The sequence below is a fragment of the Dendrobates tinctorius genome, unplaced genomic scaffold (genome assembly GCF_039654945.1).
Source record: "Dendrobates tinctorius isolate UK_male_01 unplaced genomic scaffold, ASM3965494v1 ptg000095l, whole genome shotgun sequence".
Classification (NCBI taxonomy): domain Eukaryota; kingdom Metazoa; phylum Chordata; class Amphibia; order Anura; family Dendrobatidae; genus Dendrobates; species Dendrobates tinctorius.
Genome location: NW_027361763.1, coordinates 18,079,453 through 18,100,818, shown reverse-complemented (window position 1 = coordinate 18,100,818; position 21,366 = coordinate 18,079,453). Strand labels below are relative to the sequence as shown.

At 49.8% G+C, this 21,366-nt stretch overlaps 1 protein-coding gene across 2 annotated transcripts in view; it reads right to left on the bottom strand.

Annotated features, from left to right (window-relative positions):
• The window catches only part of DNAAF9 (dynein axonemal assembly factor 9), an 85,569-nt gene that overhangs the window by 11,797 nt on the left and 52,406 nt on the right, over positions 1–21,366 (bottom strand). For both annotated transcript variants that reach the window (XR_012234352.1, XM_073586757.1), the window contains exons 17-27: positions 19,789–19,900; positions 19,148–19,218; positions 18,870–18,920; positions 17,782–17,869; positions 17,524–17,627; positions 15,112–15,258; positions 9,004–9,095; positions 1,965–2,066; positions 1,462–1,579; positions 533–621; positions 45–203 (exon numbers count right to left, since the gene is read on the bottom strand). Coding sequence is in view for 1 of the 2 variants with exons in the window: in XM_073586757.1 (XP_073442858.1) it covers positions 45–203; positions 533–621; positions 1,462–1,579; positions 1,965–2,066; positions 9,004–9,095; positions 15,112–15,258; positions 17,524–17,627; positions 17,782–17,869; positions 18,870–18,920; positions 19,148–19,218; positions 19,789–19,900 (1,133 nt within the window). In the remaining variant the exon portion in view is untranslated. The remainder of the gene's footprint in view (positions 1–44; positions 204–532; positions 622–1,461; positions 1,580–1,964; positions 2,067–9,003; positions 9,096–15,111; positions 15,259–17,523; positions 17,628–17,781; positions 17,870–18,869; positions 18,921–19,147; positions 19,219–19,788; positions 19,901–21,366) is intronic.

The window sequence follows — 21,366 nt, the reverse complement described above, 5'->3', positions numbered from 1 at the left end:
CGGCAGGCAGCCAGTATGGAGACGATTACTCTCATCCTCCTCACCCCTCCAGAGCAGCAATGACTCTCATCTTCTTCCTGGAATAGACGGCCTGGCGGGCGCTGCGGTTACGCTGTGCTTCAAGGATGCTGGAAAGGAACCGCTGGAATTGTGCTTTGGTGAAATCGTCAGTGCCGTCTGTGGGCTGCCGGTACACCATCCACCTGGAGGGAAGCAAACAGTCAGCAGGATCAATAACTCAGGCTGCGTAGCAAACGTGAGTGACAGAAAAACAGAAGTCATGGAAGCAGCATAACCCAATAAGTGACGTATGACACAACAAGGAGGTGCGCAGACCAAGCTCCACTGACATCCAGAGCTGCACTCAGAATTCAGCCTGGCAGAATCTGAAGGTCCAGAGTACAGCAGATTACAGAAGAATAGTAGCAGCCTGAAGAATTGTGAGTGCAGCTCAGGAGGTGACTGGAGGAATAAAACGCACGATTGTAAGTTACGGGTTGTTTGGGGCACAACCTGCAGTGAGATGACTTACCTGCCGTACTCCTTTTGGAAGGACACCAGAAAATCGCACAGCTCATTGCAATGACTTCCCGGTAGCCCAGATATGATGTTTATAGCCACCTACAAGACAAAACAGCAATGTCAGGCATTTATTGCAGCAACATACTGAAGGGCTCATATATTGGCAAAATATTAGCAGACGGTCAAGGGAAAACATCGTAATTAGTGGCCATCCCCATATGGTCACTCGGGATCCCATTTTTTACCACTATAACAATCCCATTGACAAGGGAAAACAATGGTGACTAGCGACAGTCACCATCACAGTCACTTGGGATCCCATTTTTTACCACTATAACAATCTTATTGACAGGGGAAAACACCCGTGACTAGCGATCATCCCCATCACAGTCACTCAGGATCTCATTTTTTTACCACTATAACAATTTCATTGATAGGGGAAAACAATGGTGACTAGCCACAGTCCCCATCACGGTCACTTGGGATGCCATTTTTTACCACTATAACAATCTCACTGACAGGGGAGAACAATGGTGACTACCGATTGTCCCCATCACGGTCACTTGGGATCCCATTTTTTACCACTATAACAATCTCATTGACAGGGGAAAAAGCCTGTGAATAGTGACCGTCCCCACCACGGTCACTCGGGATCCCACTTAATAAAATTTTTTACCACTATGACAGTCACTCAGGATCCCATTCAGGCAACCATAGCTCATACGACAAAGATCAGGAAAGAACACATGGGAAAACACCATTCCTGCCAGACCCCCAGGCGCACAACCTCCCATGAAGCCCACTACTGAACAACATTCTGGAATAAGGCCTATTAATGACTGCAACACTGCAGTGAAAATGCCACATTAATGGGTTTTGAAGAGTTCCCCATTAACAAATGAGGTTTTCTTGACTTCCGTGAGGTGAAGCGGTTGTCACCTTGTCGTTTTGTGCTTCGCTCCCGGCTAAGGGGTCCGCATGTTGAAGCAGCGCTGACAGATGTGTTCTAGGGAGCGGCTCTCGGCCCACACTACTGATCGACAGGTGCTGCAAGAAGCTGCGGAAACATCAGCAGAGATAAGCCATATGGAAATCATACAGGATCTAGTGCGTGGATCCACCCAGAAAACACAACCTAAAAAAATGTGTAATCCCGCAGATATTGACCCTCTGCACAGTGCGGTGTACGGACCAACCGCCGGCCTCCTGGTCTGAGGTCACCAGCCTCATAATCACTGGTGAGACCGATGAGTTTAGGTCAGGAGACCCCCGGTCCCGAAATTGATATAAGTAACTAGCAGTATATGAACTTATTGCCGTATAAAACTGCCAAACTTCAGATTTAGTGTGAATACTTGCAGAAACAATGCACATTCACATATATGGCCTCTGCTGCTACTCAGTGACACCAGACAATCCGAAACAAAATACCAATCATTTACCTCTCCAGTCCCGGGAGGATGGCGGGAAGCATCTTTCTGTGGCTCCATCTTTCAGGGCCTGAGTAGGATAAGGTCTCGTACAGACTCTGCATGTTCAAGTATCTGGGAAAGGAAAAGAAAATGGATAATTAGACCCCAAACCGACATCTGGATAACTAGGAATGGCCGCCAGCTGTAATCTCGGCACAATCTCAGTACTGTAAGTCAGGAGCCGCGCTCTAGACTCAGTGCAGCCTGTCAGTAAGGGTCATTACAGCCAGAAGGGCGTCACTGCCACCTACTGGGCACAGCTAGGATGACAAAAACAAGTCCCGATTTGCAAGTCAATAGACTATAACCATAATCTAAGAATTACACATATTCGCTTCTAATTAAATTAAAATATACTGCGAAATCCCATGGTGGCAGTGGAAATCCACATAGAGCGAGCTCCCACGAGTGGTCACAATATAATCTGCATGTAGTGAGCTCCCCCTAGTGGTGGCTGTTTAATCTGTCAGTAGTGAGCTCCCTCTAGTGGTGGCTGTATAATTTGTATGTAGTGAGCTCCCTCTAGAGGTGGCTGTATAATCTGTATGTAGTGAGCTCCCTCTAGTGGTGACTGTATAATCTGTATGTAGTGAGCTCCCCCTAGTGGTGGCTGTATAATCTGTATGTAGTGAGCTCCCCCTAGTGGTGGCTGTATAATCTGTATGTAGTGAGCTCCCTCTAGTGGTGGCTGTATAATCTGTATGTAGTGAGCTCCCTCTAGTGGTGACTGTATAATCTGTATGTAGTGAGCTCCCCCTAGTGGTGGCTGTATAATCTGTATGTAGTGAGCTTCCCCTAGTGGTGGCTGTATAATCTGTAGGTAGTGAGCTCCCTCTAGTGGTGGCTGTATAATCTGTATGTAGTGAGCTCCCCCTAGTGGTGGCTGTATAATCTGTAGGTAGTGAGCTCCCTCTAGTGGTGGCTGTATAATCTGTAGGTAGTGAGCTCCCTCTAGTGGTGGCTGCATAATCTGTATGTAGTGAGCTCCCTCTGGTGGTGGCTGTATAATATGTATGTAGTGAGCTCCCCCTAGTGGTGACTGTATAATCTGTATGTAGTGAGCTCCCTCTAGTGGTGGCTGCATAATCTGTATGTAGTGAGCTCCCTCTAGTGGTGGCTGCATAATCTGTATATAGTGAGCTCCCTCTAGTGGTGGCTGTATAATATGTATGTAGTGAGCTCCCCCTAGTGGTGACTGTATAATCTGTATGTAGTGAGCTCCCTCTAGTAGTGGCTGCATAATCTGTATGTAGTGAGCTCCCTCTAGTGATGGCTGTATAATATGTATGTAGTGAGCTCCCCCTAGTGGTGACTGTATAATATGTATGTAGTGAGCTCCCCCTAGTGGTGACTGTATAATATGTATGTAGTGAGCTCCCTCTAGTGGTGACTGTATAATCTGTATGTAGTGAGCTCCCCCTAGTGGTGGCTGTATAATCTGTAGGTAGTGAGCTCCCCCTAGTGGTGGCTGTATAATCTGTAGGTAGTGAGCTCCCTCTAGTGGTGGCTGTATAATCTGTAGGTAGTGAGCTCCCTCTAGTGGTAGCTGCATAATCTGTATGTAGTGAGCTCCCTCTAGTGGTGGCTGCATAATCTGTATATAGTGAGCTCCCTCTAGTGGTGGCTGCATAATCTATATAGTGAGCTCCCTCTAGTGGTGGCTGTATAATATGTATGTAGTGAGCTCCCCCTAGTGGTGACTGTATAATCTGTATATAGTGAGCTCCCTCTAGTAGTGGCTGCATAATCTGTATGTAGTGAGCGCCCTCTAGTGGTGGCTGTATAATCTGTATGTAGTGAGCTCCCTCTAGTGGTGGCTGTATAATATGTATGTAGTGAGCTCCCCCTAGTGGTGACTGTATAATATGTATGTAGTGAGCTCCCCCTAGTGGTGACTGTATAATATGTATGTAGTGAGCTCCCTCTAATGGTGACAGTATAATCTGTATGTAGTGAGCTCCCCCTAGTGGTGGCTGTATAATCTGTATGTAGTGAGCTCCCCCTAGTGGTGGCTGTATAATCTGTATGTAGTGAGCTCCCCCTAGTGGTGGCTGTATAATCTGTAGGTAGTGAGCTCCCTCTAGTGGTGGCTGTATAATCTGTACGTAGTGAGCTCCCCCTAGTGGTGGCTGTATAATCTGTAGGTAGTGAGCTCCCCCTAGTGGTGACTGTATAATCTGTAGGTAGTGAGCTCCCCCTAGTGGTGACTGTATAATCTGTATGTAGTGAGCTCCCCCTAGTGGTGGCTGTATAATCTGTAGGTAGTGAGCTCCCTCTAGTGGTGGCTGTATAATCTGTAGGTAGTGAGCTCCCTCTAGTGGTGGCTGTATAATCTGTACGTAGTGAGCTCCCCCTAGTGGTGGCTGTATAATCTGTAGGTAGTGAGCTCCCCCTAGTGGTGACTGTATAATCTGTAGGTAGTGAGCTCCCCCTAGTGGTGACTGTATAATCTGTATGTAGTGAGCTCCCTCTAGTGGTGGCTGTATAATCTGTAGGTAGTGAGCTCCCTCTAGTGGTGGCTGTATAATCTGTAGGTAGTGAGCTCCCTTTAGTGGTGGCTGCATAATCTGTATGTAGTGAGCTCCCTCTAGTGGTGGCTGTATAATATGTATGTAGTGAGCTCCCCCTAGTGGTGACTGTATAATCTGTATGTAGTGAGCTCCCTCTAGTGGTGGCTGCATAATCTGTATGTAGTGAGCTCCCTCTAGTGGTGGCTGCATAATCTGTATATAGTGAGCTCCCTCTAGTGGTGGCTGTATAATATGTATGTAGTGAGCTCCCCCTAGTGGTGACTGTATAATCTGTATGTAGTGAGCTCCCTCTAGTAGTGGCTGCATAATCTGTATGTAGTGAGCTCCCTCTAGTGGTGGCTGTATAATATGTATGTAGTGAGCTCCCCCTAGTGGTGACTGTATAATATGTTTGTAGTGAGCTCCCCCTAGTGGTGACTGTATAATATGTATGTAGTGAGCTCCCTCTAGTGGTGACTGTATAATCTGTATGTAGTGAGCTCCCCCTAGTGGTGGCTGTATAATCTGTAGGTAGTGAGCTCCCCCTAGTGGTGGCTGTATAATCTGTAGGTAGTGAGCTCCCCCTAGTGGTGGCTGTATAATCTGTAGGTAGTGAGCTCCCCCTAGTGGTGGCTGTATAATCTGTATGTAGTGAGCTCCCTCTAGTGGTGGCTGCATAATCTGTATATAGTGAGCTCCCTCTAGTGGTGGCTGCATAATCTGTATATAGTGAGCTCCCTCTAGTGGTGGCTGCATAATCTGTATATAGTGAGCTCCCTCTAGTGGTGGCTGTATAATATGTATGTAGTGAGCTCCCCCTAGTGGTGACTGTATAATCTGTATGTAGTGAGCTCCCTCTAGTAGTGGCTGCATAATCTGTATGTAGTGAGCTCCCTCTAGTGGTGGCTGTATAATATGTATGTAGTGAGCTCCCCCTAGTGGTGACTGTATAATATGTATGTAGTGAGCTCCCCCTAGTGGTGACTGTATAATATGTATGTAGTGAGCTCCCTCTAGTGGTGACTGTATAATCTGTATGTAGTGAGCTCCCCCTAGTGGTGACTGTATAATCTGTATGTAGTGAGCTCCCCCTAGTGGTGGCTGTATAATCTGTATGTAGTGAGCTCCCTCTAGTGGTGACTGTATAATCTGTATGTAGTGAGCTCCCTCTAGTGGTGGCTGTATAATCTGTATGTAGTGAGCTCCCTCTAGTGGTGACTGTATAATCTGTATGTAGTGAGCTCCCCCTAGTGGTGACTGTATAATCTGTATGTAGTGAGCTCCCCTAGTGGTGACTGTATAATATGTATGTAGTGAGCTCCCTCTAGTGGTGATTGTATAATTTGTATGTAGTGAGCTCCCCCTAGTGGTGACCGTATAATATGTATGTAGTGAGCTTCCCCTAGTGGTGACAGTATAATATGTATGTAGTGAGCTCCCCCTAGTGGTGACTGTATAATATGTATGTAGTGAGCTCCCTCTAGTGGTGACTGTATAATCTGTATGTAGTGAGCTCCCTCTAGTGGTGGCTGTATAATATGTATGTAGTGAGCTCCCCCTAGTGGTGACTGTATAATATGTAGGTAGTGAGCTCCCCCTAGTGGTGACTGTATAATCTGTATGTAGTGAGCTCCCCCTAGTGGTGGCTGTATGACCTGTATGTAATGAACTCCCCCTCTATGTATCAGGCACACTTTGGTGGTATGTAGTATCATGATATTCAGGACGTACGGATATCAAGTCACATGACCAGTAAAAACCGCCTGTGTGTGCCGTGTTGCCTTGTATACTAAAGGGCTTTTCTGAGTCTAAAATGAATTTTATATTGTATCTAACTGCAAAATGTGCAAAGCGCGCACTTCATGTGAGCAACCAGTCACTCCGGAGATATAGGGAAATTCTGACAGCGAGCACACTGACACGACCCGATCATCTGCAGTCATAACAAGGGATTGCAAAACTTTCGCTTGCGCTCGGACGACCTCCTTTTTAACCATTAATTTTTTATTAATTTTATAAAGTCAGACTTTGGGCATCAATTTCAGCCTCCAATCACTGTACATCATTACAAGATCTTTCACAATCACTCGACAGGTAAACATACAGTAATAATAACTTTACCATAACTAAATATTATGGGGGAAGGGCAGGGGCGCTGACATCAGATCATTATACCCGCCCTATTATATCTGGCCACAGGGTGCAGTGTGAATGGTCGCAGCTGTCCCATCTCCTGAGATACAGTTGTGGCCAAAAGTATTGACACCCCTGCAATTCTGTCAGATAATACTCAGTTTCTTCCTGAAAATGATTGCAGACACAAATTCTTTGGTATTATTATCTTCATTTAATTTGTCTTAAATCAAAAAAAACACAAAAGAGAATGAAGCAAAACATTGATCATTTCACACAAAACTCCAAAAAAGGGCCAGACAAAAGTATTGGCACCCTCAGCCTAATACTTGGTTGCACAACCTTTAGCCAAAATAACTACGACCAACCGCTTCCGGTAACCATCAATGAGTTTCTTACAATGCTCTGCTGGAATTTTAGACCATTCTTCTTTGGCAAACTGCTCCAGGTCCCTGATATTTGAAGGGTGCCTTCTCCAAACTGCCATTTTTAGATCTCTCCACAGGTGTTCTATGGGATTCAGGTCTGGACTCATTGCTGGCCACCTTAGAAGTCTCCAGTGCTTTCTCTCAAACCATTTTCTAGTGCTTTTTGAAGTGTGTTTTGGGTCATTGTCCTGCTGGAAGACCCATGACCTCTGAGGGAGACCCAGCTTTCTCACACTGGGCCCTACATTATGCTGCAAAGTTTGTTGGTAGTCTTCAGACTTCATAATGCCATGCACACGGTCAAGCAATCCAGTGCCAGAGGCAGCAAAGCAACCCCAAAACATCAGGGAACCTCCGCCATGTTTGACTGTAGGGACCGGGTTCTTTTCTTTGAATGCCTCTTTTTTTCTCCTGTAATCTCTATGTTGATGCCTTTGCCCAAAAAGCTCTACTTTTGTCTCATTTGACCAGAGAACATTCTTCCAAAACGTTTTACGCTTTTTCAGGTAAGTTTTGGCAAACTCCAGCCTGGCTTTTTTATGTCTCGGGGTAAGAAGTGGGGTCTTCCTGGGTCTCCTACCATACAGTCCCTTTTCATTCAGACGCCGACGGATAGTACGGGTTGACACTGCTGTACCCTCGGACTGCAGGGCAGCTTGAACTTGTTTGGATGTTAGTCGAGGTTCTTTATCCAACATCCGCACAATCTTGCGTTGAAATCTCTTGTCAATTTTTCTTTTCTGTCCACATCTAGGGAGGTTAGCCACAGTGCCATGGGCTTTACACTTCTTGATGACACTGCGCACGGTAGACACAGAAACATTCTGGTCTTTGGAGATGGACTTGTAGCCTTGAGATTGCTCATGCTTCCTCACAATTTGGTTTCTCAAGTCTTCAGACAGTTCTTTGGTCTTCTTTCTTTTCTCCATGCTCAATGTGGTACACACAAGGACACAGGACAGCGGTTGAGTCAACTTTAATCCATGTCAACTGGCTGCAAGTGTGATTTAGTTAGTGCCAACACCTGTTAGGTGCCACAGGTAAGTTACAGGTGCTGTTAATTACACAAATTAGAGAAGCATCACATGATTTTTTGAACAGTGCCAATACTTTTGTCCACCCTCTTTTTTATGTTTGGTGTGGAATTATATCCAATTTGGCTTTAGGACAATTCATTTTGTGTTTTTTCATTTAAGACAAATTAAATGAAGATAATAATACCAAGGAATTTGTGTTTGCAATCATTTTCAGGAAGAAACTGAGTATTCTCTGACAGAATTGCAGGGGTGTCAATACTTTTGGCCACAACTGTATGATGTTAAATTAATGGTGGATGAAGCAATTATCTTCTCTGATAGACAATGGTCATTCACCAATGCCCCGATCTCAGTCAGTGACGGGCATTTGGGGTTTTTCCTGCGATTCTAATCCTAGTATCTATAAGGATGTGCAATAACCATCCTGAACTCGTACGGGATTAGATTCAGGTCACTGGCCAGAAGCGTCTGCTCTCTCCCAATCTTCATTGGGATGTGGCTAATCTGAGACACTAGATGGGAGATTGCGTCCCAGAGCTGCTCCACCTTATGTCACCTCCACCAGACAAGTAACATATCTACGTTGGTGTCTCCGCACCTCCAGCACACACCTGGGGAGCTGGGGTAGATCTCGGACAGTCTGTAGGGTGCGAGGTACCACCTCTACAGTAGCTTTCTGGCATTCTCCAGGTGATCGGTGCACCTAGAGTGTGTCCCTATCATTGACCCAGGTCACCCTCCCATTTGTGGAGACACGTGTCTAGAGAGGGGAACGTCTCCTCCTCCAACACATGATCGTAGCTTACGGACAGCGCTCTCATCTGCCGCGCTGGGGAGAGGAGCATCGGATATAGTTTTTCCCTGTAGGAAATTCTGAGAACCTCTTAGAGTTTGGACCTACATTTTCTTCTGTTCCTCGGAGAGCTGGTGTTCCTGGATGAGCTGTAGGGTCACTCCACCACTCTCCGTCTGCCGCTGCCATGTGTTTAGCACCTGCAGTATATGAAAGAAGTCATTACTACAGAACAGGCCTTTTGTAGTGAGCTCCCTCTAGTGGTGGCTGTATAATGTTAATGTAATGAACTCCCTCTAGTGGTGGCTGTATAATCTGTATGTAATGAACTCCCTCTAGTGGTGGTTGTATATTCTGTATGTAGTGAGCTACGCCTAGTGGTAGATGTATAATCTGTATGTAGTGAGCTCTGTTGTGAATTCGCTTTCTGGCCTACCTCTGGTTATTAGTGAAGGTAGTGGAGATGGTTATATTGACAGAGGGGTCGCGAGTTCTCTTCCCGGGCTCCCTCTGGTGGTGACTGTAGGTAATGGAGCTGATCTAATTAACAGAGGCCAGCCACCTGATAATGAGTAGGACGATTGGACTTGTGGAGTTTCTGATTGGATTTAAGACAGCCGACTCCCTCTATCCCTGCTGCTGATTTTTCCCTGCCTCCTGAGGTCTTAATTTCCAGCTCAGTCCATGCATGCTCAAGCTAAGTGTTCTTTTGCTATTGTTCACATTCACATTGATTTGGTTTAGTCTATTTCAGTTTTTGTGTGGTCAGCCAGCCCCGGCTGGGGCTGTGCTGAATTTCCATCCGTATGTTACTGTTTGTGCAAGTTTCTTTTTGTCCCCTATTAGATTGGCCTCTCTTTGCTCTGCTTTCAAAATATACCAGAGTGCTGATACAGTAGACGAAGTCGTGCGACTTAAGAATTTTTTTCTATCAGACGTGTTGGACATTTTTTGCAGGGTTTTTTGCATGATTGCAGACAGTGTCTTTCCTTTCCTGTCCTGTCTAGTTAGTTTGGGCCCCATTGTTTGCTCAGCCAATTTTTCTACCTGCGTTTGTGTTTTCATCTTGTCTCACTGACAATATATGTTTGGGGGCTATCTATTCCTTTGGGGTCTGCTCTGGGGCAGTTTAGATTTCCCCTTTCTTGCTTTAGGCTGTGCCGAGGCGTCTAGGATCATCGTAGGCACGCTCCACGGCTACTGCTAGTTGTGTGGATAGGATCAGGGTTCTGCAATCTGCTTAGTTACCAACCTCTCTGGTTTTCTGTGGCTTAGCATGGTCTTGCTTTCCTCCTTGGTGACCCAATCATAACAGAGCTCCCTCTAGTGGTGACTGTATAATCTGTATGTAGTGAGGTCCCCCCTAGTGGTGGCTGTATAATCTGTATGTAGTAAGCTCCCCCTAGTGGTGGCTTTATAATCTGTATGTAGTGAGCTCCCCCTAGTGGTGGATGTATAAATCTGTATGTAGTGAGCTCCCTCTAGTGGTGGATGTATAAATCTGTATGTAGTGAGCTCCCTCTAGTGGTGGCTATATAAATATTTATGTAGTGCACTCCCCCTAGTGGTGGCCGTATCTCAATATTTTATTTGCCATCATGTTGAGTTCACTAAATGCAGTGTAAAACATGAAGGATTTAATGAATATGTCAGTGTCCTGTTTATTTAGAGGGAAAGATTTATGAGAACAGGTGCAAAGATTATAAAAATGCTGTTAATAGAAAAAAATATGAATGCCACAAATGATTTATCAGCTCACGAGGCCATTTACTGGACCCCTGCGAGCAGGTGTGACATTGGATCTACAGTATGCTGCAGACAGCAGAGTACTGCACCGCCCCTGTACACCTCCCCCATACACCACCTTCTGTCTTCCAATCCTTTATGAATGATATTTTCCGGGACTTTGTGGATAAGTTTTTGATCATCTATCTGGATGATATTTTGATCTTTTCTAGTGATTGGGATTCTCATGTGGAACACGTCTGGACTGTGTTCCGGATTTTGAGGGAGAATTGCCTGTTTGTTAAGGGATCGAAATGCCTCTTTGGTGTACAGAGGATTTCATTTTTGGGATTTATCTTGTCTCTATCGACTATTGAAATGGACCCAGCCAAGGTACAGGCCATTTATGATTGGGTTCAGCCTACTTCTTTGAAGGCCCTCCAGAAGTTTTTGGGTTTTGCTAATTTCTATCGTAAATTTATAGGTAATTTTTCTGGTATTGTCAAACCACTGACTAATCTGACCAAGAAGGGCGCTGATGTGCAGAATTGGTCTCCTGAGGCTGTCTCAGCATTTCAGGAGCTTAAGCGGAGATTCACTTCTGCTCCGGTTCTACGGCAACCTGATGTCTCACTTCCATTTCAGGTGGAGGTAGATGCTTCTGAGATTGGTGCAGGAGCTGTTTTGTCCCAAAAAGACCCTGTGACTTCTAAGATGAATCCCTGTGCCTTCTTTTCTCGAAAGTTCTCCCCATCTGAACGCAACTATGACGTTGGGAATCGGGAATTGTTGGCCATGGAGCCATAAGCCTTGTTTTTCACGCGTTTTAATTTTGTGGTCTCTTTTCTTCCGGGCACTAAGAATGTTAAGGTGGATGGCCCTTTCTAGGAGTTTCTTTGCGGATTCTCTTATTGTGACCGAGCCTACTACCATTCTAAATGAGGGGGTAGTTCTTTCCGCCATCTCACCCGATTTGAGACGTGCCCTGGAGGAATTTCAGGAGGACAAACCTGAACGTTGCCCTATGGGAAAATTGTATGTCCCTGACCAGTGGAGGAAGAGAGTAATGTCTGAAATTCATTGCTCTGCGTTGGCTGGTCATCCAGGTACTTTTGCTACCAGAGATTTGGTGAGTCGGTCTTTTTGGTGGCCTGCCTTATCTCGTGATGTCAGGAGTTTTGTGCAGTCCTGTGGGACTTGTTCTCGGTCTAAACCCTGTTCTCGTTCTAGTGGGTTGTTGATGCCCCTGCCGGTGCCCAAGAGGCCAAGGACCCATATCTCAATGGATTTTATTTCTGATCTTCCTGTCTCTCAGAGAATGTCTTATCTGGGTGATTTGTGATAGATTTTCTAAGATGATCTATCTTGTACCACTCCCGAAGTTGCCATCTTCTTCAGAGTTGGTGCCCTTGTTTTTACAACAGGTGGTTCGGTTACACGGGATTCCTGAGAACATTGTGTCGGACAGAGGAGTTCAGTTTGTCTCCAGATTTTGGAGAGCTTTTTGTTCCAAACTGGGAATTCAGTTATCTCTCCTCCGCGTTTCATCCTCAGACCAATGTGCAGACTGAGAGAACAAACCAGACTTTGGAGTCCTATTTAAGATGTTTTATATCTGCTGATCAGGATGATTGGGTCTCATTTTTGCCCTTGGCCGAATTCGTGCTAAACTATAGAGCTAGTTCTGCCACTTTGATGTCGCCCTTTTTCTGTAACTTTGGGTTTCATCCTCGATTCTCTTCAGGGCAAGTGGAATATTCGACCTGCCCAGGTGTGGACACTGTGGTAGAGAGAATGCAGCAGATATGGGACCAAGTGGTGGATAAGTTGTCCCTCTCTCAGGAAAAGGTCCCCGGTTTAAAGTGGGTGATATGGTTTGGTTGTCGTAAAAGAAAATTCCCATGAAGGTTGCATCTCCAAAGTTCAAGCCAAGATTCATTGGACCTTATAAGATTTTGGAGATTCTTAATCCTGTTTCTTTTCAATTGGCTCTTCCAGTTACGTTTAAGATCCATAACGTGTTTCATAAATCGCTGTTGAAGAGATTTGTAGAGCCAGTAGTTCCTGTGGCGGCACCTCCTGATCCTGTATTGGTTAAAGGCAATGTGGAATATGAGGTAGAGAAAATATTGGATTCTCGTTTGGCTAGATGGAGACTCCAGTACTTGGTCAAATGGAAGGGTTATGGCCAGGAGGATAATTCTTGGGTCTCTGCCTCTGACATTCATGCCGATAGATTGGTTCGTGCTTTTCACCGGGCCCATCCTGATCGGCCTGGTGGCGTGGATGAGGGTTCGGTGACCCTTCCTCAAGGGGGGGGGGTACTGTTGTGAATTCGCTTTCTGGCCTACCACTGGTTACTAGTGAAGGTAGTGGAGCTGGTTATAGTGACAGAGGGGTTGCGAGTTCTCTTCCCGAGCTCCCTCTGGTGGTGACTGTAGGTAATGGAGCTGATCTAATTAACAGAGGCCTGCCACCTGATAATGAGGAGGATGACTGGAAATCTGGAGTTTCTGACTGGATTTAAGACAGCCGAAGCCCTCTATCCCTGCTGGTGATTTTTTCCTGCCTCCTGAGGTCCTAGTTTCCAGCTCAGTCCCTGCATGCTCAGCAAAGTGTTCTTTTGCTATTGTTCACATTTGATTTGGTTCTGTCTCTCTCAGTTTTGTGCTGGTCAGCCAGCTCCGGTTGGGGCTGTACTGAATTTCCATCCGTATGTTACTGTTTGTGCCAGTTTGTTTTCGTCCCTTATTAGATTGGCCTCTCTTTGCTCTGTTTTCAGAATATACCAGAGTGCTGATATAGTGGGCGAAGTCTAGTGACTTCAGTATTTTTCTATCAGACGTGTTGGGCATTTTTTGCAGGGTTTTTTGTGTGATTGCAGACAGAGTCTTTCCTTTCCTGTCTTGTCCTGTCTAGTTAGTGTGGGCCCCATCGTTTGCTCAGCCTATTTTCCTATCTGTGTTTGTGCTTTCATCTTGTTTCGCAGTCAATATATGTTTGGAGGCTGTCTATTCCTTTGGGGTCTGCTCTGGGGCAGTTTAGATTTCCCCTTTCTTGCTTTAGGCTTATTTAGTTCTCCGGCTGTGTCGAGGCGTCTAGGATCATCGTAGGTACGCTCCACGGCTACTGCTAGTTGTGTGGATAGGATCAGGGGTCTGCAATTCGCTTAGTTACCAACCTCTCTGGTTTTCTGTGGTTTAGCTTGATCTTGCCTTCCTCCTTGGTGACCCAATCATAACAGAGCTCCCTCTAGTGGTGGCTGTATAATCTGAATGTAGTGAGCTCCCCCTAGTGGTGGCTTTATAATCTGTATGTAGTGAGTTCCCCCTAGTGGTGGATGTATAAATCTGTATGTAGTGAGCTCCCTCTAGTGGTGGATGTATAAATCTGTATGTAGTGAGCTCCCTCTAGTGGTGGCTATATAAATATTTATGTAGTGCACTCCCCCTAGTGATGGCCGTATCTCAATATTTTATTTGCCATCATGTTGAGTTCACTAAATGCAGTGTAAAACATGAAGGCTTTAATGAATATGCCAGTGTCCTGTTTATTTAGAGGGAAAGATTTATGAGAACAGGTGCAAAGATTATAAAAATGCTGTTAATAGAAAAAAATATGAATGCCACAAATGATTTATCAGCTCACGAGGCCATTTACTGGACCCCTGCGAGCAGGAGTGACATAGGATCTACAGTATGCTGCAGACAGCAGAGTACTGCACCGCCTCTGTACACCGCCCCCATCACCCCAGTACATCGCCCCCATACACCACCCCAGTACACCGTCCCCAAACACCGCCCCAGTACACAGCCCCCATACACCGCCCCAGTACACAGCCCCCATACACCGCCCCAGTACACTGCCCCCAGTACACCGTCCCCATACACCACCCCAGTACACTGCCCCCATACACCGCCCCAGTATACAACCCCCACACACCGCCCCAGTACACCGTCCCCATACACCGCCCAAGTACACCATCCCCATACACCACCCCAGTACACTGCCCCCATACACCGCCCCAGTATACCGTCCCCATACACCGCACCAGTACACAGCCCCCATACACCGCCCCAGTACACCGTCCCCATACACCACACCAGTACACAGCCCCCATACACCACACCAGTACACAGCCCCCATACACCACACCAGTACACAGCCCCCATACACCACACCAGTACACAGCCCCCATACACCACACCAGTACACAGCCCCCATACACCGCCCCAGTACACAGCCCCCATACACCGCCCCAGTACACAGCCCCCATACACCGCCCCAGTACACAGCCCCCATACACCGCCCCAGTACACAGCCCCCATACACCGCCCCAGTACACAGCCCCCATACACCGCCCCAGTACACAGCCCCCATACACCGCCCCAGTACACAGCCCCCATACACCACCTCAGTACACCGCCCCCATACATCACCTCAGTACACTGCCCCCATACACCACCCCAGTACATCGCCACAATACATCACCTGCGAGTAGAAGTTTCGGAAGCTTTTAGACTTGGGGAAAAGTGCAAATGCGATGAAGTTCCCAGGAGTGATGAGAGGCAGCGGCAGGTGGGGGAGTAGAGAGCTCTTATACTCCAGGAGCAGGATGGCGGCGGCACTGCTGGAGTCCTGTAGGAGGAGGAGAGACATGAGTAGTGTCTGCCTGTCTGACGCCTCTCACCTCTTGCCCACAGGAGGCGCTAGAGGAGGAAAGTCACTGGCTACAGGCTGTGCCGGCCCAGGGGCTCAATAAGAACGGAGCTGAGGAAGGAAGCTGAAATGATGAATGATGATATTCTACATTCTCCTTATTTTATCGCTTATCCCACTCAATACATTGAGCACCGATCCGCAGAGTACAGGACCCCCGCAGAGTACAGGCCCCCCCACGCAGAGTACAGGGCCCCCCCCGCAGAGTACAGGGCCCCCCCCCGCAGAGTACAGGGCCCCCTCGCAGAGTACAGGGCCCCCCCACACATCACACTGCAGCCGCTGGAGAAAGAGGTGGCCAGAGGGGGCTTGCTGGAGACAGACTGCGTACTGTGTATAGGGGCAGTTATTCCATGTGTATGGGGGCCTTCAGTAACAAGTGGGTGACAGCCGGGACCCTCGGTGATAACTACAACTTAAAAGGAAACCGTCAGCAGAAAGACCCTATAGTGCATATAAGGTTTTTGTGTTACATGAACATTTTTTTAATTGTGGCACTTTTTTTCTTTTAACACAATCATTATTAAAAATGAAATGAGCACTTTTGCAATGTTCATACCAGCTACTGGGGCTTTTTTCTTCCCAGACACGTATCTCCTGACGTTTCGGGAATAGTTTTCAGCAGTTTCCATATCATCAGAGGCAGGATTACAAAGACTGATAACACCTTTGTACACCGCTGATAAAGGTACTGTCACACTAAGCGATATCGCTAGCAATATCGCTATAACTTGTGACTTACCTACAACCCGCTCCCCCGCTGGTTATCGCTGATCGCGCGAGAATGTCCAGGACTGTTTCTCCTCGTCAGCTTCCTGCGGCGCTTCCTGTGGAGACACGAGCGTGGAGCCGGGCGGGAGGACGCAGGATCGCCTGGTGTGACAGGTAAGTAGCGACCCCCGTCCCCAGCGATGTCGCTGGTGAGATCTGCCTGTGTGGCAGCTCACTAGCGACCACTTAGCGATGTACCAGCGATCCTGACCGCGTCATATCGCTGGTCAGGATCGCTGGTACATCGCTAAGTGTGACAGTACCTTTACAGCCGAGCCCCCAATCAATGTTGCTTCGGGGATTATTTTGGAGCAATATAAGGCGTCCAGGGGAACACTGTGTAATAAATGTCCAGTCTGTGCCCCGTGACAACATCTCACCTCGCTTTCTGATCTCGCATGCGGACATTGTGCTCTGACTATAAATATCCACCTCGTGACCACAATGGCAGGAAGGTCAGCGCCTGCCACAGACGGACGAGGGGAGATATAATCTGGAGGATGGGGCGGCCGGGAGAACACACAGTGGCCGCTGATGTTTGATGCAAATAATCATTTCCTATTTTTGAGACTATTGTCAGGGAGCAAAAAAACAAAACCCACTGAGTCCAGGGGCTGAGGGTACAGATGGGGGGGCTGCAGGCACAGATGGGGGGCTGCAGGCACAGATGGGGGGGCTGCAGGCACAGATGGGGGGCAGCAGGCACAGATGGGGGGGCTGCAGGCACAGATGGGGGGGCTGCAGGCACAGATGGGGGGGCTGCAGGCACAGATGGGGGGGCTGCAGGCACAGATGTGGGGGCTGCAGGCACAGATGGGGGGGCTGCAGGCACAGATGGGGGGCTGCGGGTACAGATGGGGGGCTGCGGGCACAGATGGGGGGCAGCGGGCACAGATGGGGGGCAGCGGGCACAAATGGGGGGCAGCGGGCACAAATGGGGGGCAGCGGGCACAAATGGGGGGCAGCGGGCACAAATGGGGGGCAGCGGGCACAAATGGGGGGCAGCGGGCACAAATGGGGGGCAGCGGGCACAAATGGGGGGCAGCAGGCACAAATGGGGGGCAGCAGGCACAAATGGGGGGCAGCAGGCACAAATGGGGGGCAGCAGGCACAGATAAAGGCTGCGGGACAGATGGAGGCTGAGGGTACAGATGAGAGCTGTGGGCACAGCGGTGAGCTGCGGGGACAGTGGGGGGGGGGCACTGACTCCACCGAGGACAATTCACTGCAATGGTTTCGGGTTCATCAGGGAGACTGATCCTGGACTCCCCCATGGCTCTGTAGGGATTTATGAGGAGGCCAGTCTGACTCCTTAGAACCGAGGCGGCTCTGCTACCTGCACCTATAATGCCTGCCCACTGTACGGTGGACACCGACGCTGGAGAAACTCATTATTAGCTGCACGATACTTACACCGTCGTAAAACTTTGCAGAGGTCATGTGACTTCTCGATACGGTCACACTCCCGTAACTGGGGTGAACAAACAGGACGCCGTCAGAGAAGAAATGCAATTTACCTAAGGAGAGAGAAATCACAAAGTGTGACAAGGAAATCGCGATCAGCGGCCTCCATGTACGGTGCTGTGTGCACCAGAGCAGCTCTTCTATTAAAAGGCACGGCCTGCAATGGGACACTCCCTTTAAGCACTGGGATGTATGGCCTCGGATTACCTTCCTCGGGGGAGACGTGCTGGCTGCTGGAGCACATGTACGCCCCATCACCGCCGCACAGGAAGCCACCCAGAAACGATTCTTGCTCCTGCAACACATCAGTCGTCAGTTAGACGAGCGCCACCACTGCACCACGTCACAACCACAGCAACTGTTTGAGGGCAGCGGTTGCCGGTCCTCGCCGTCCTCATACTAAAGCGATCCGACGGATCACAGATCACACCAGATGGCGGCCTCGCTCCGGACTGACAATACCAGAGCAGAACCCGGCACTTTGTGTAGACGAGAAAATTCACTTTTTACCTCGTGTCCAGTTTCCATTCAGGGACACACTGTACCCATGTACGACCACGCTGCACTGACACACTGTAGAGCTGGCTGTCCATCAGTGTCGGGTGTGATTACAGCCGCTGCTCTCATTGCTGTGACTGTCGCCGCACCGTGCACACTTCTGACTGACAGCTGGCTGTGCACTGATGCTGGCAGTCTAAGTGCCGGGTGTGATTACAGCTGCCACTCTCATTGCTGTCACTGCTGACGCTCCGTGCACACTTCTGACAGCAGGCTGACTGTAAGTGCTAGGTGTGATTACAGTCGCAGCTCTCATTGTGGTCACCGTCGCCGCACCGTGCACACTTCTGACTGACAGCTGGCTGTGCACTGACAGCTGGCTGTCAGTCAGTGCCGGGTGTGATTACAGCCACAGCCCTCCCTGCTGCCGCACCGTTCACTGTTCTGACTGACAGCAGGCTGTCTGTAAGTGCCGGGTGTGATTACAGCCGCTGCACTCATTGCTGTCACCGCCGCACCGTGCACACTTCTGACTGACAGCAGGCTGTGCACTGATGCTGGCAGTCTGTAAGTGCTAGGTGTGATTACAGCCGCGGCTGTCACTGTCGCCGCCCCGTGCACACTTCTGACAGCTGCCGGCTCCTGGGTGAAATAAAGCTGATTTCCTCTCTTGTGCCGCACTCTCAGTACAGCGGCCGTGTCCCCACCTGACCTGCAGAGTAACCCCATATCTGTAGCCTCTGACCCATCACACACCCAGAGCCGCCCGGGCCCCAGGGTCGGACATCACCACTCACCTTCACGGTATTCACAGCTTTCTCAGAGAGTTTTACTTCAGTCTCATCCACCTATGGGAGCGAAAGCAAAATGTATATTAAAAAAAATGGCATCCAAAAACAAAATGCACCTTACATGAGTTTAAGACACCCACTGTTTCCACTGAGCAGGCGGTGGGACTTTTAAGCCCCCCAATTAATCCCTATGCTCAGGCTACAGTGAAGCATTGAATGTTACCCCGTAAAATGAATGGGGTCCGTGTAATCCCCATTGTTCAGTGGTACGACGAGGCACTCACCAGCCATGACGTAAAGCGAGGCACAGCCGCCGTCAGGATGAGGTAACTGGTGTCCAATGGGAGAGCTCCGTCTGAGGAGGAGAGGAGACAAGGAGTCACTCATGTATTCTCTGTAGATCTCTCCCGCTAAGACGTGGAGACATTGCATCTGCCATAAATTGTGATGCCCTACGTGAAGACAATGATGACCCCACCGGACTGTATCCGGTGATTGGAGGTGGTGCGTGTACAGTCACCAGTGCGACACCCCACACATCCACGGGTGTCACCTCCCCACCCGTATTCCTGATCTGTCTCCTGCTTATCATATAAACTATCGGCTCCTACACAAAGCACAGCAGCCTCCCGTGTGGCCACGTCTCTGCACGCCCGGGGCGGGGGCGACTCTCACACTTCCATGTTTACACCATATAACACACATCCTGTACATCACCCCGAAAGAGGGCGCACCAGAATAAATAGTCACCGCCCAGGACAAATAAACATCTGTGTGGACCACCCACCTGTGTGCACAGACCTGCTGTAAGAATGAGCAAGATCGGCCCCCAGGCTATGCCCCAAAACACGGCCCCGTCGATGCTGACGCTGTCACGTGACGGAGTGCAAGGATTTATTGCAAATAAAGACAAAAGTAAGTGAACCTTTGTCTCTGACAAGTATGTCCGACTTCAAAAACGACTCAGAAAAAACCACGGATCCCAGATTTCCTCTTCCGCCTTGCAGGTCAGGAATGTCATAGACCGTCATGGACGCCTGGAAGACACGTACAGAGGGATGAGAGAGCAATCAGAGAGTGCTGCAGTACAGGAATGACATGTGTGCAAGGGGGAAGCTACGTGGTGTGTGCACGGGGGGCGAAGCTGCGTGGTGTGTGCAAGGGGGAAGCTACGTGGTGTGTGCACGGGGGGGCGAAGCTGCGTGGTGTGTGCAAGGGGGAAGCTACGTGGTGTGTGCACGGGGGGGAAGCTACGTGGTGTGTGCACGGGGGCGAAGCTGCGTGGTGTGTGCACGGGGGGGAAGCTACGTGGTGTGTGCACGGGGGGGAAGCTACGTGGTGTGTGCACGGGGGGGCGAAGCTGCGTGGTGTGTGCACGGGGGGGCGAAGCTGCGTGGTGTGTGCACGGGGGGGCGAAGCTGCGTGGTGTGTGCACGGGGGGGCGAAGCTGCGTGGTGTGTGCACGGGGGGCGAAGCTGCGTGGTGTGTGCACGGGGGGGCGAAGCTGCGTGGTGTGTGCACGGGGGGGCGAAGCTGCGTGGTGTGTGCACGGGGGGGCGAAGCTGCGTGGTGTGTGCACGGGGGGGGCGAAGCTGCGTGGTGTGTGCACGGGGGGGGCGAAGCTGCGTGGTGTGTGCACGGGGGGGGCGAAGCTGCGTGGTGTGTGCACGGGGGGGGCGAAGCTGCGTGGTGTGTGCACGGGGGGGGCGAAGCTGCGTGGTGTGTGCACGGGGGGGCGAAGCTGCGTGGTGTGTGCACGGGGGGGCGAAGCTGCGTGGTGTGTGCACGGGGGGGGGCGAAGCTGCGTGGTGTGTGCACGGGGGGGGCGAAGCTGCGTGGTGTGTGCACGGGGGGGGCGAAGCTGCGTGGTGTGTGCACGGGGGGGGCGAAGCTGCGTGGTGTGTGCACGGGGGGGCGAAGCTGCGTGGTGTGTGCACGGGGGGGGCGAAGCTGCGTGGTGTGTGCACGGGGGGGCGAAGCTGCGTGGTGTGTGCACGGGGGGGGGGGAAGCTGCGTGGTGTGTGCACGGGGGGGCGAAGCTGCGTGGTGTGTGCACGGGGGGGCGAAGCTGCGTGGTGTGTGCACGGGGGGGCGAAGCTGCGTGGTGTGTGCACGGGGGGGCGAAGCTGCGTGGTGTGTGCACTGGGGGCGAAGCTGCGTGGTGTGTGCACGGGGGGGCGAAGCTGCGTGGTGTGTGCACGGGGGGGCGAAGCTGCGTGGTGTGTGCACGGGGGGGCGAAGCTGCGTGGTGTGTGCACGGGGGGGCGAAGCTGCGTGGTGTGTGCACGGGGGGAAGCTGCGTGGTGTTTGCACGGAGGGAAGCTGCGTGGTGCGTGCACGGGGAGTGGCTGTGCGTGCACAGGGGGGTGAGGATTGGTATGTGTGTATGAGGAGGGGGATGTCAGTTAGTGCTGGGGGCGCGTAACCACTTTTAAGGAACTTTCCAAGCTTAGTATATTGATAACCTATCCACGACTGGTCATCAATATGGGATATTTGGGGG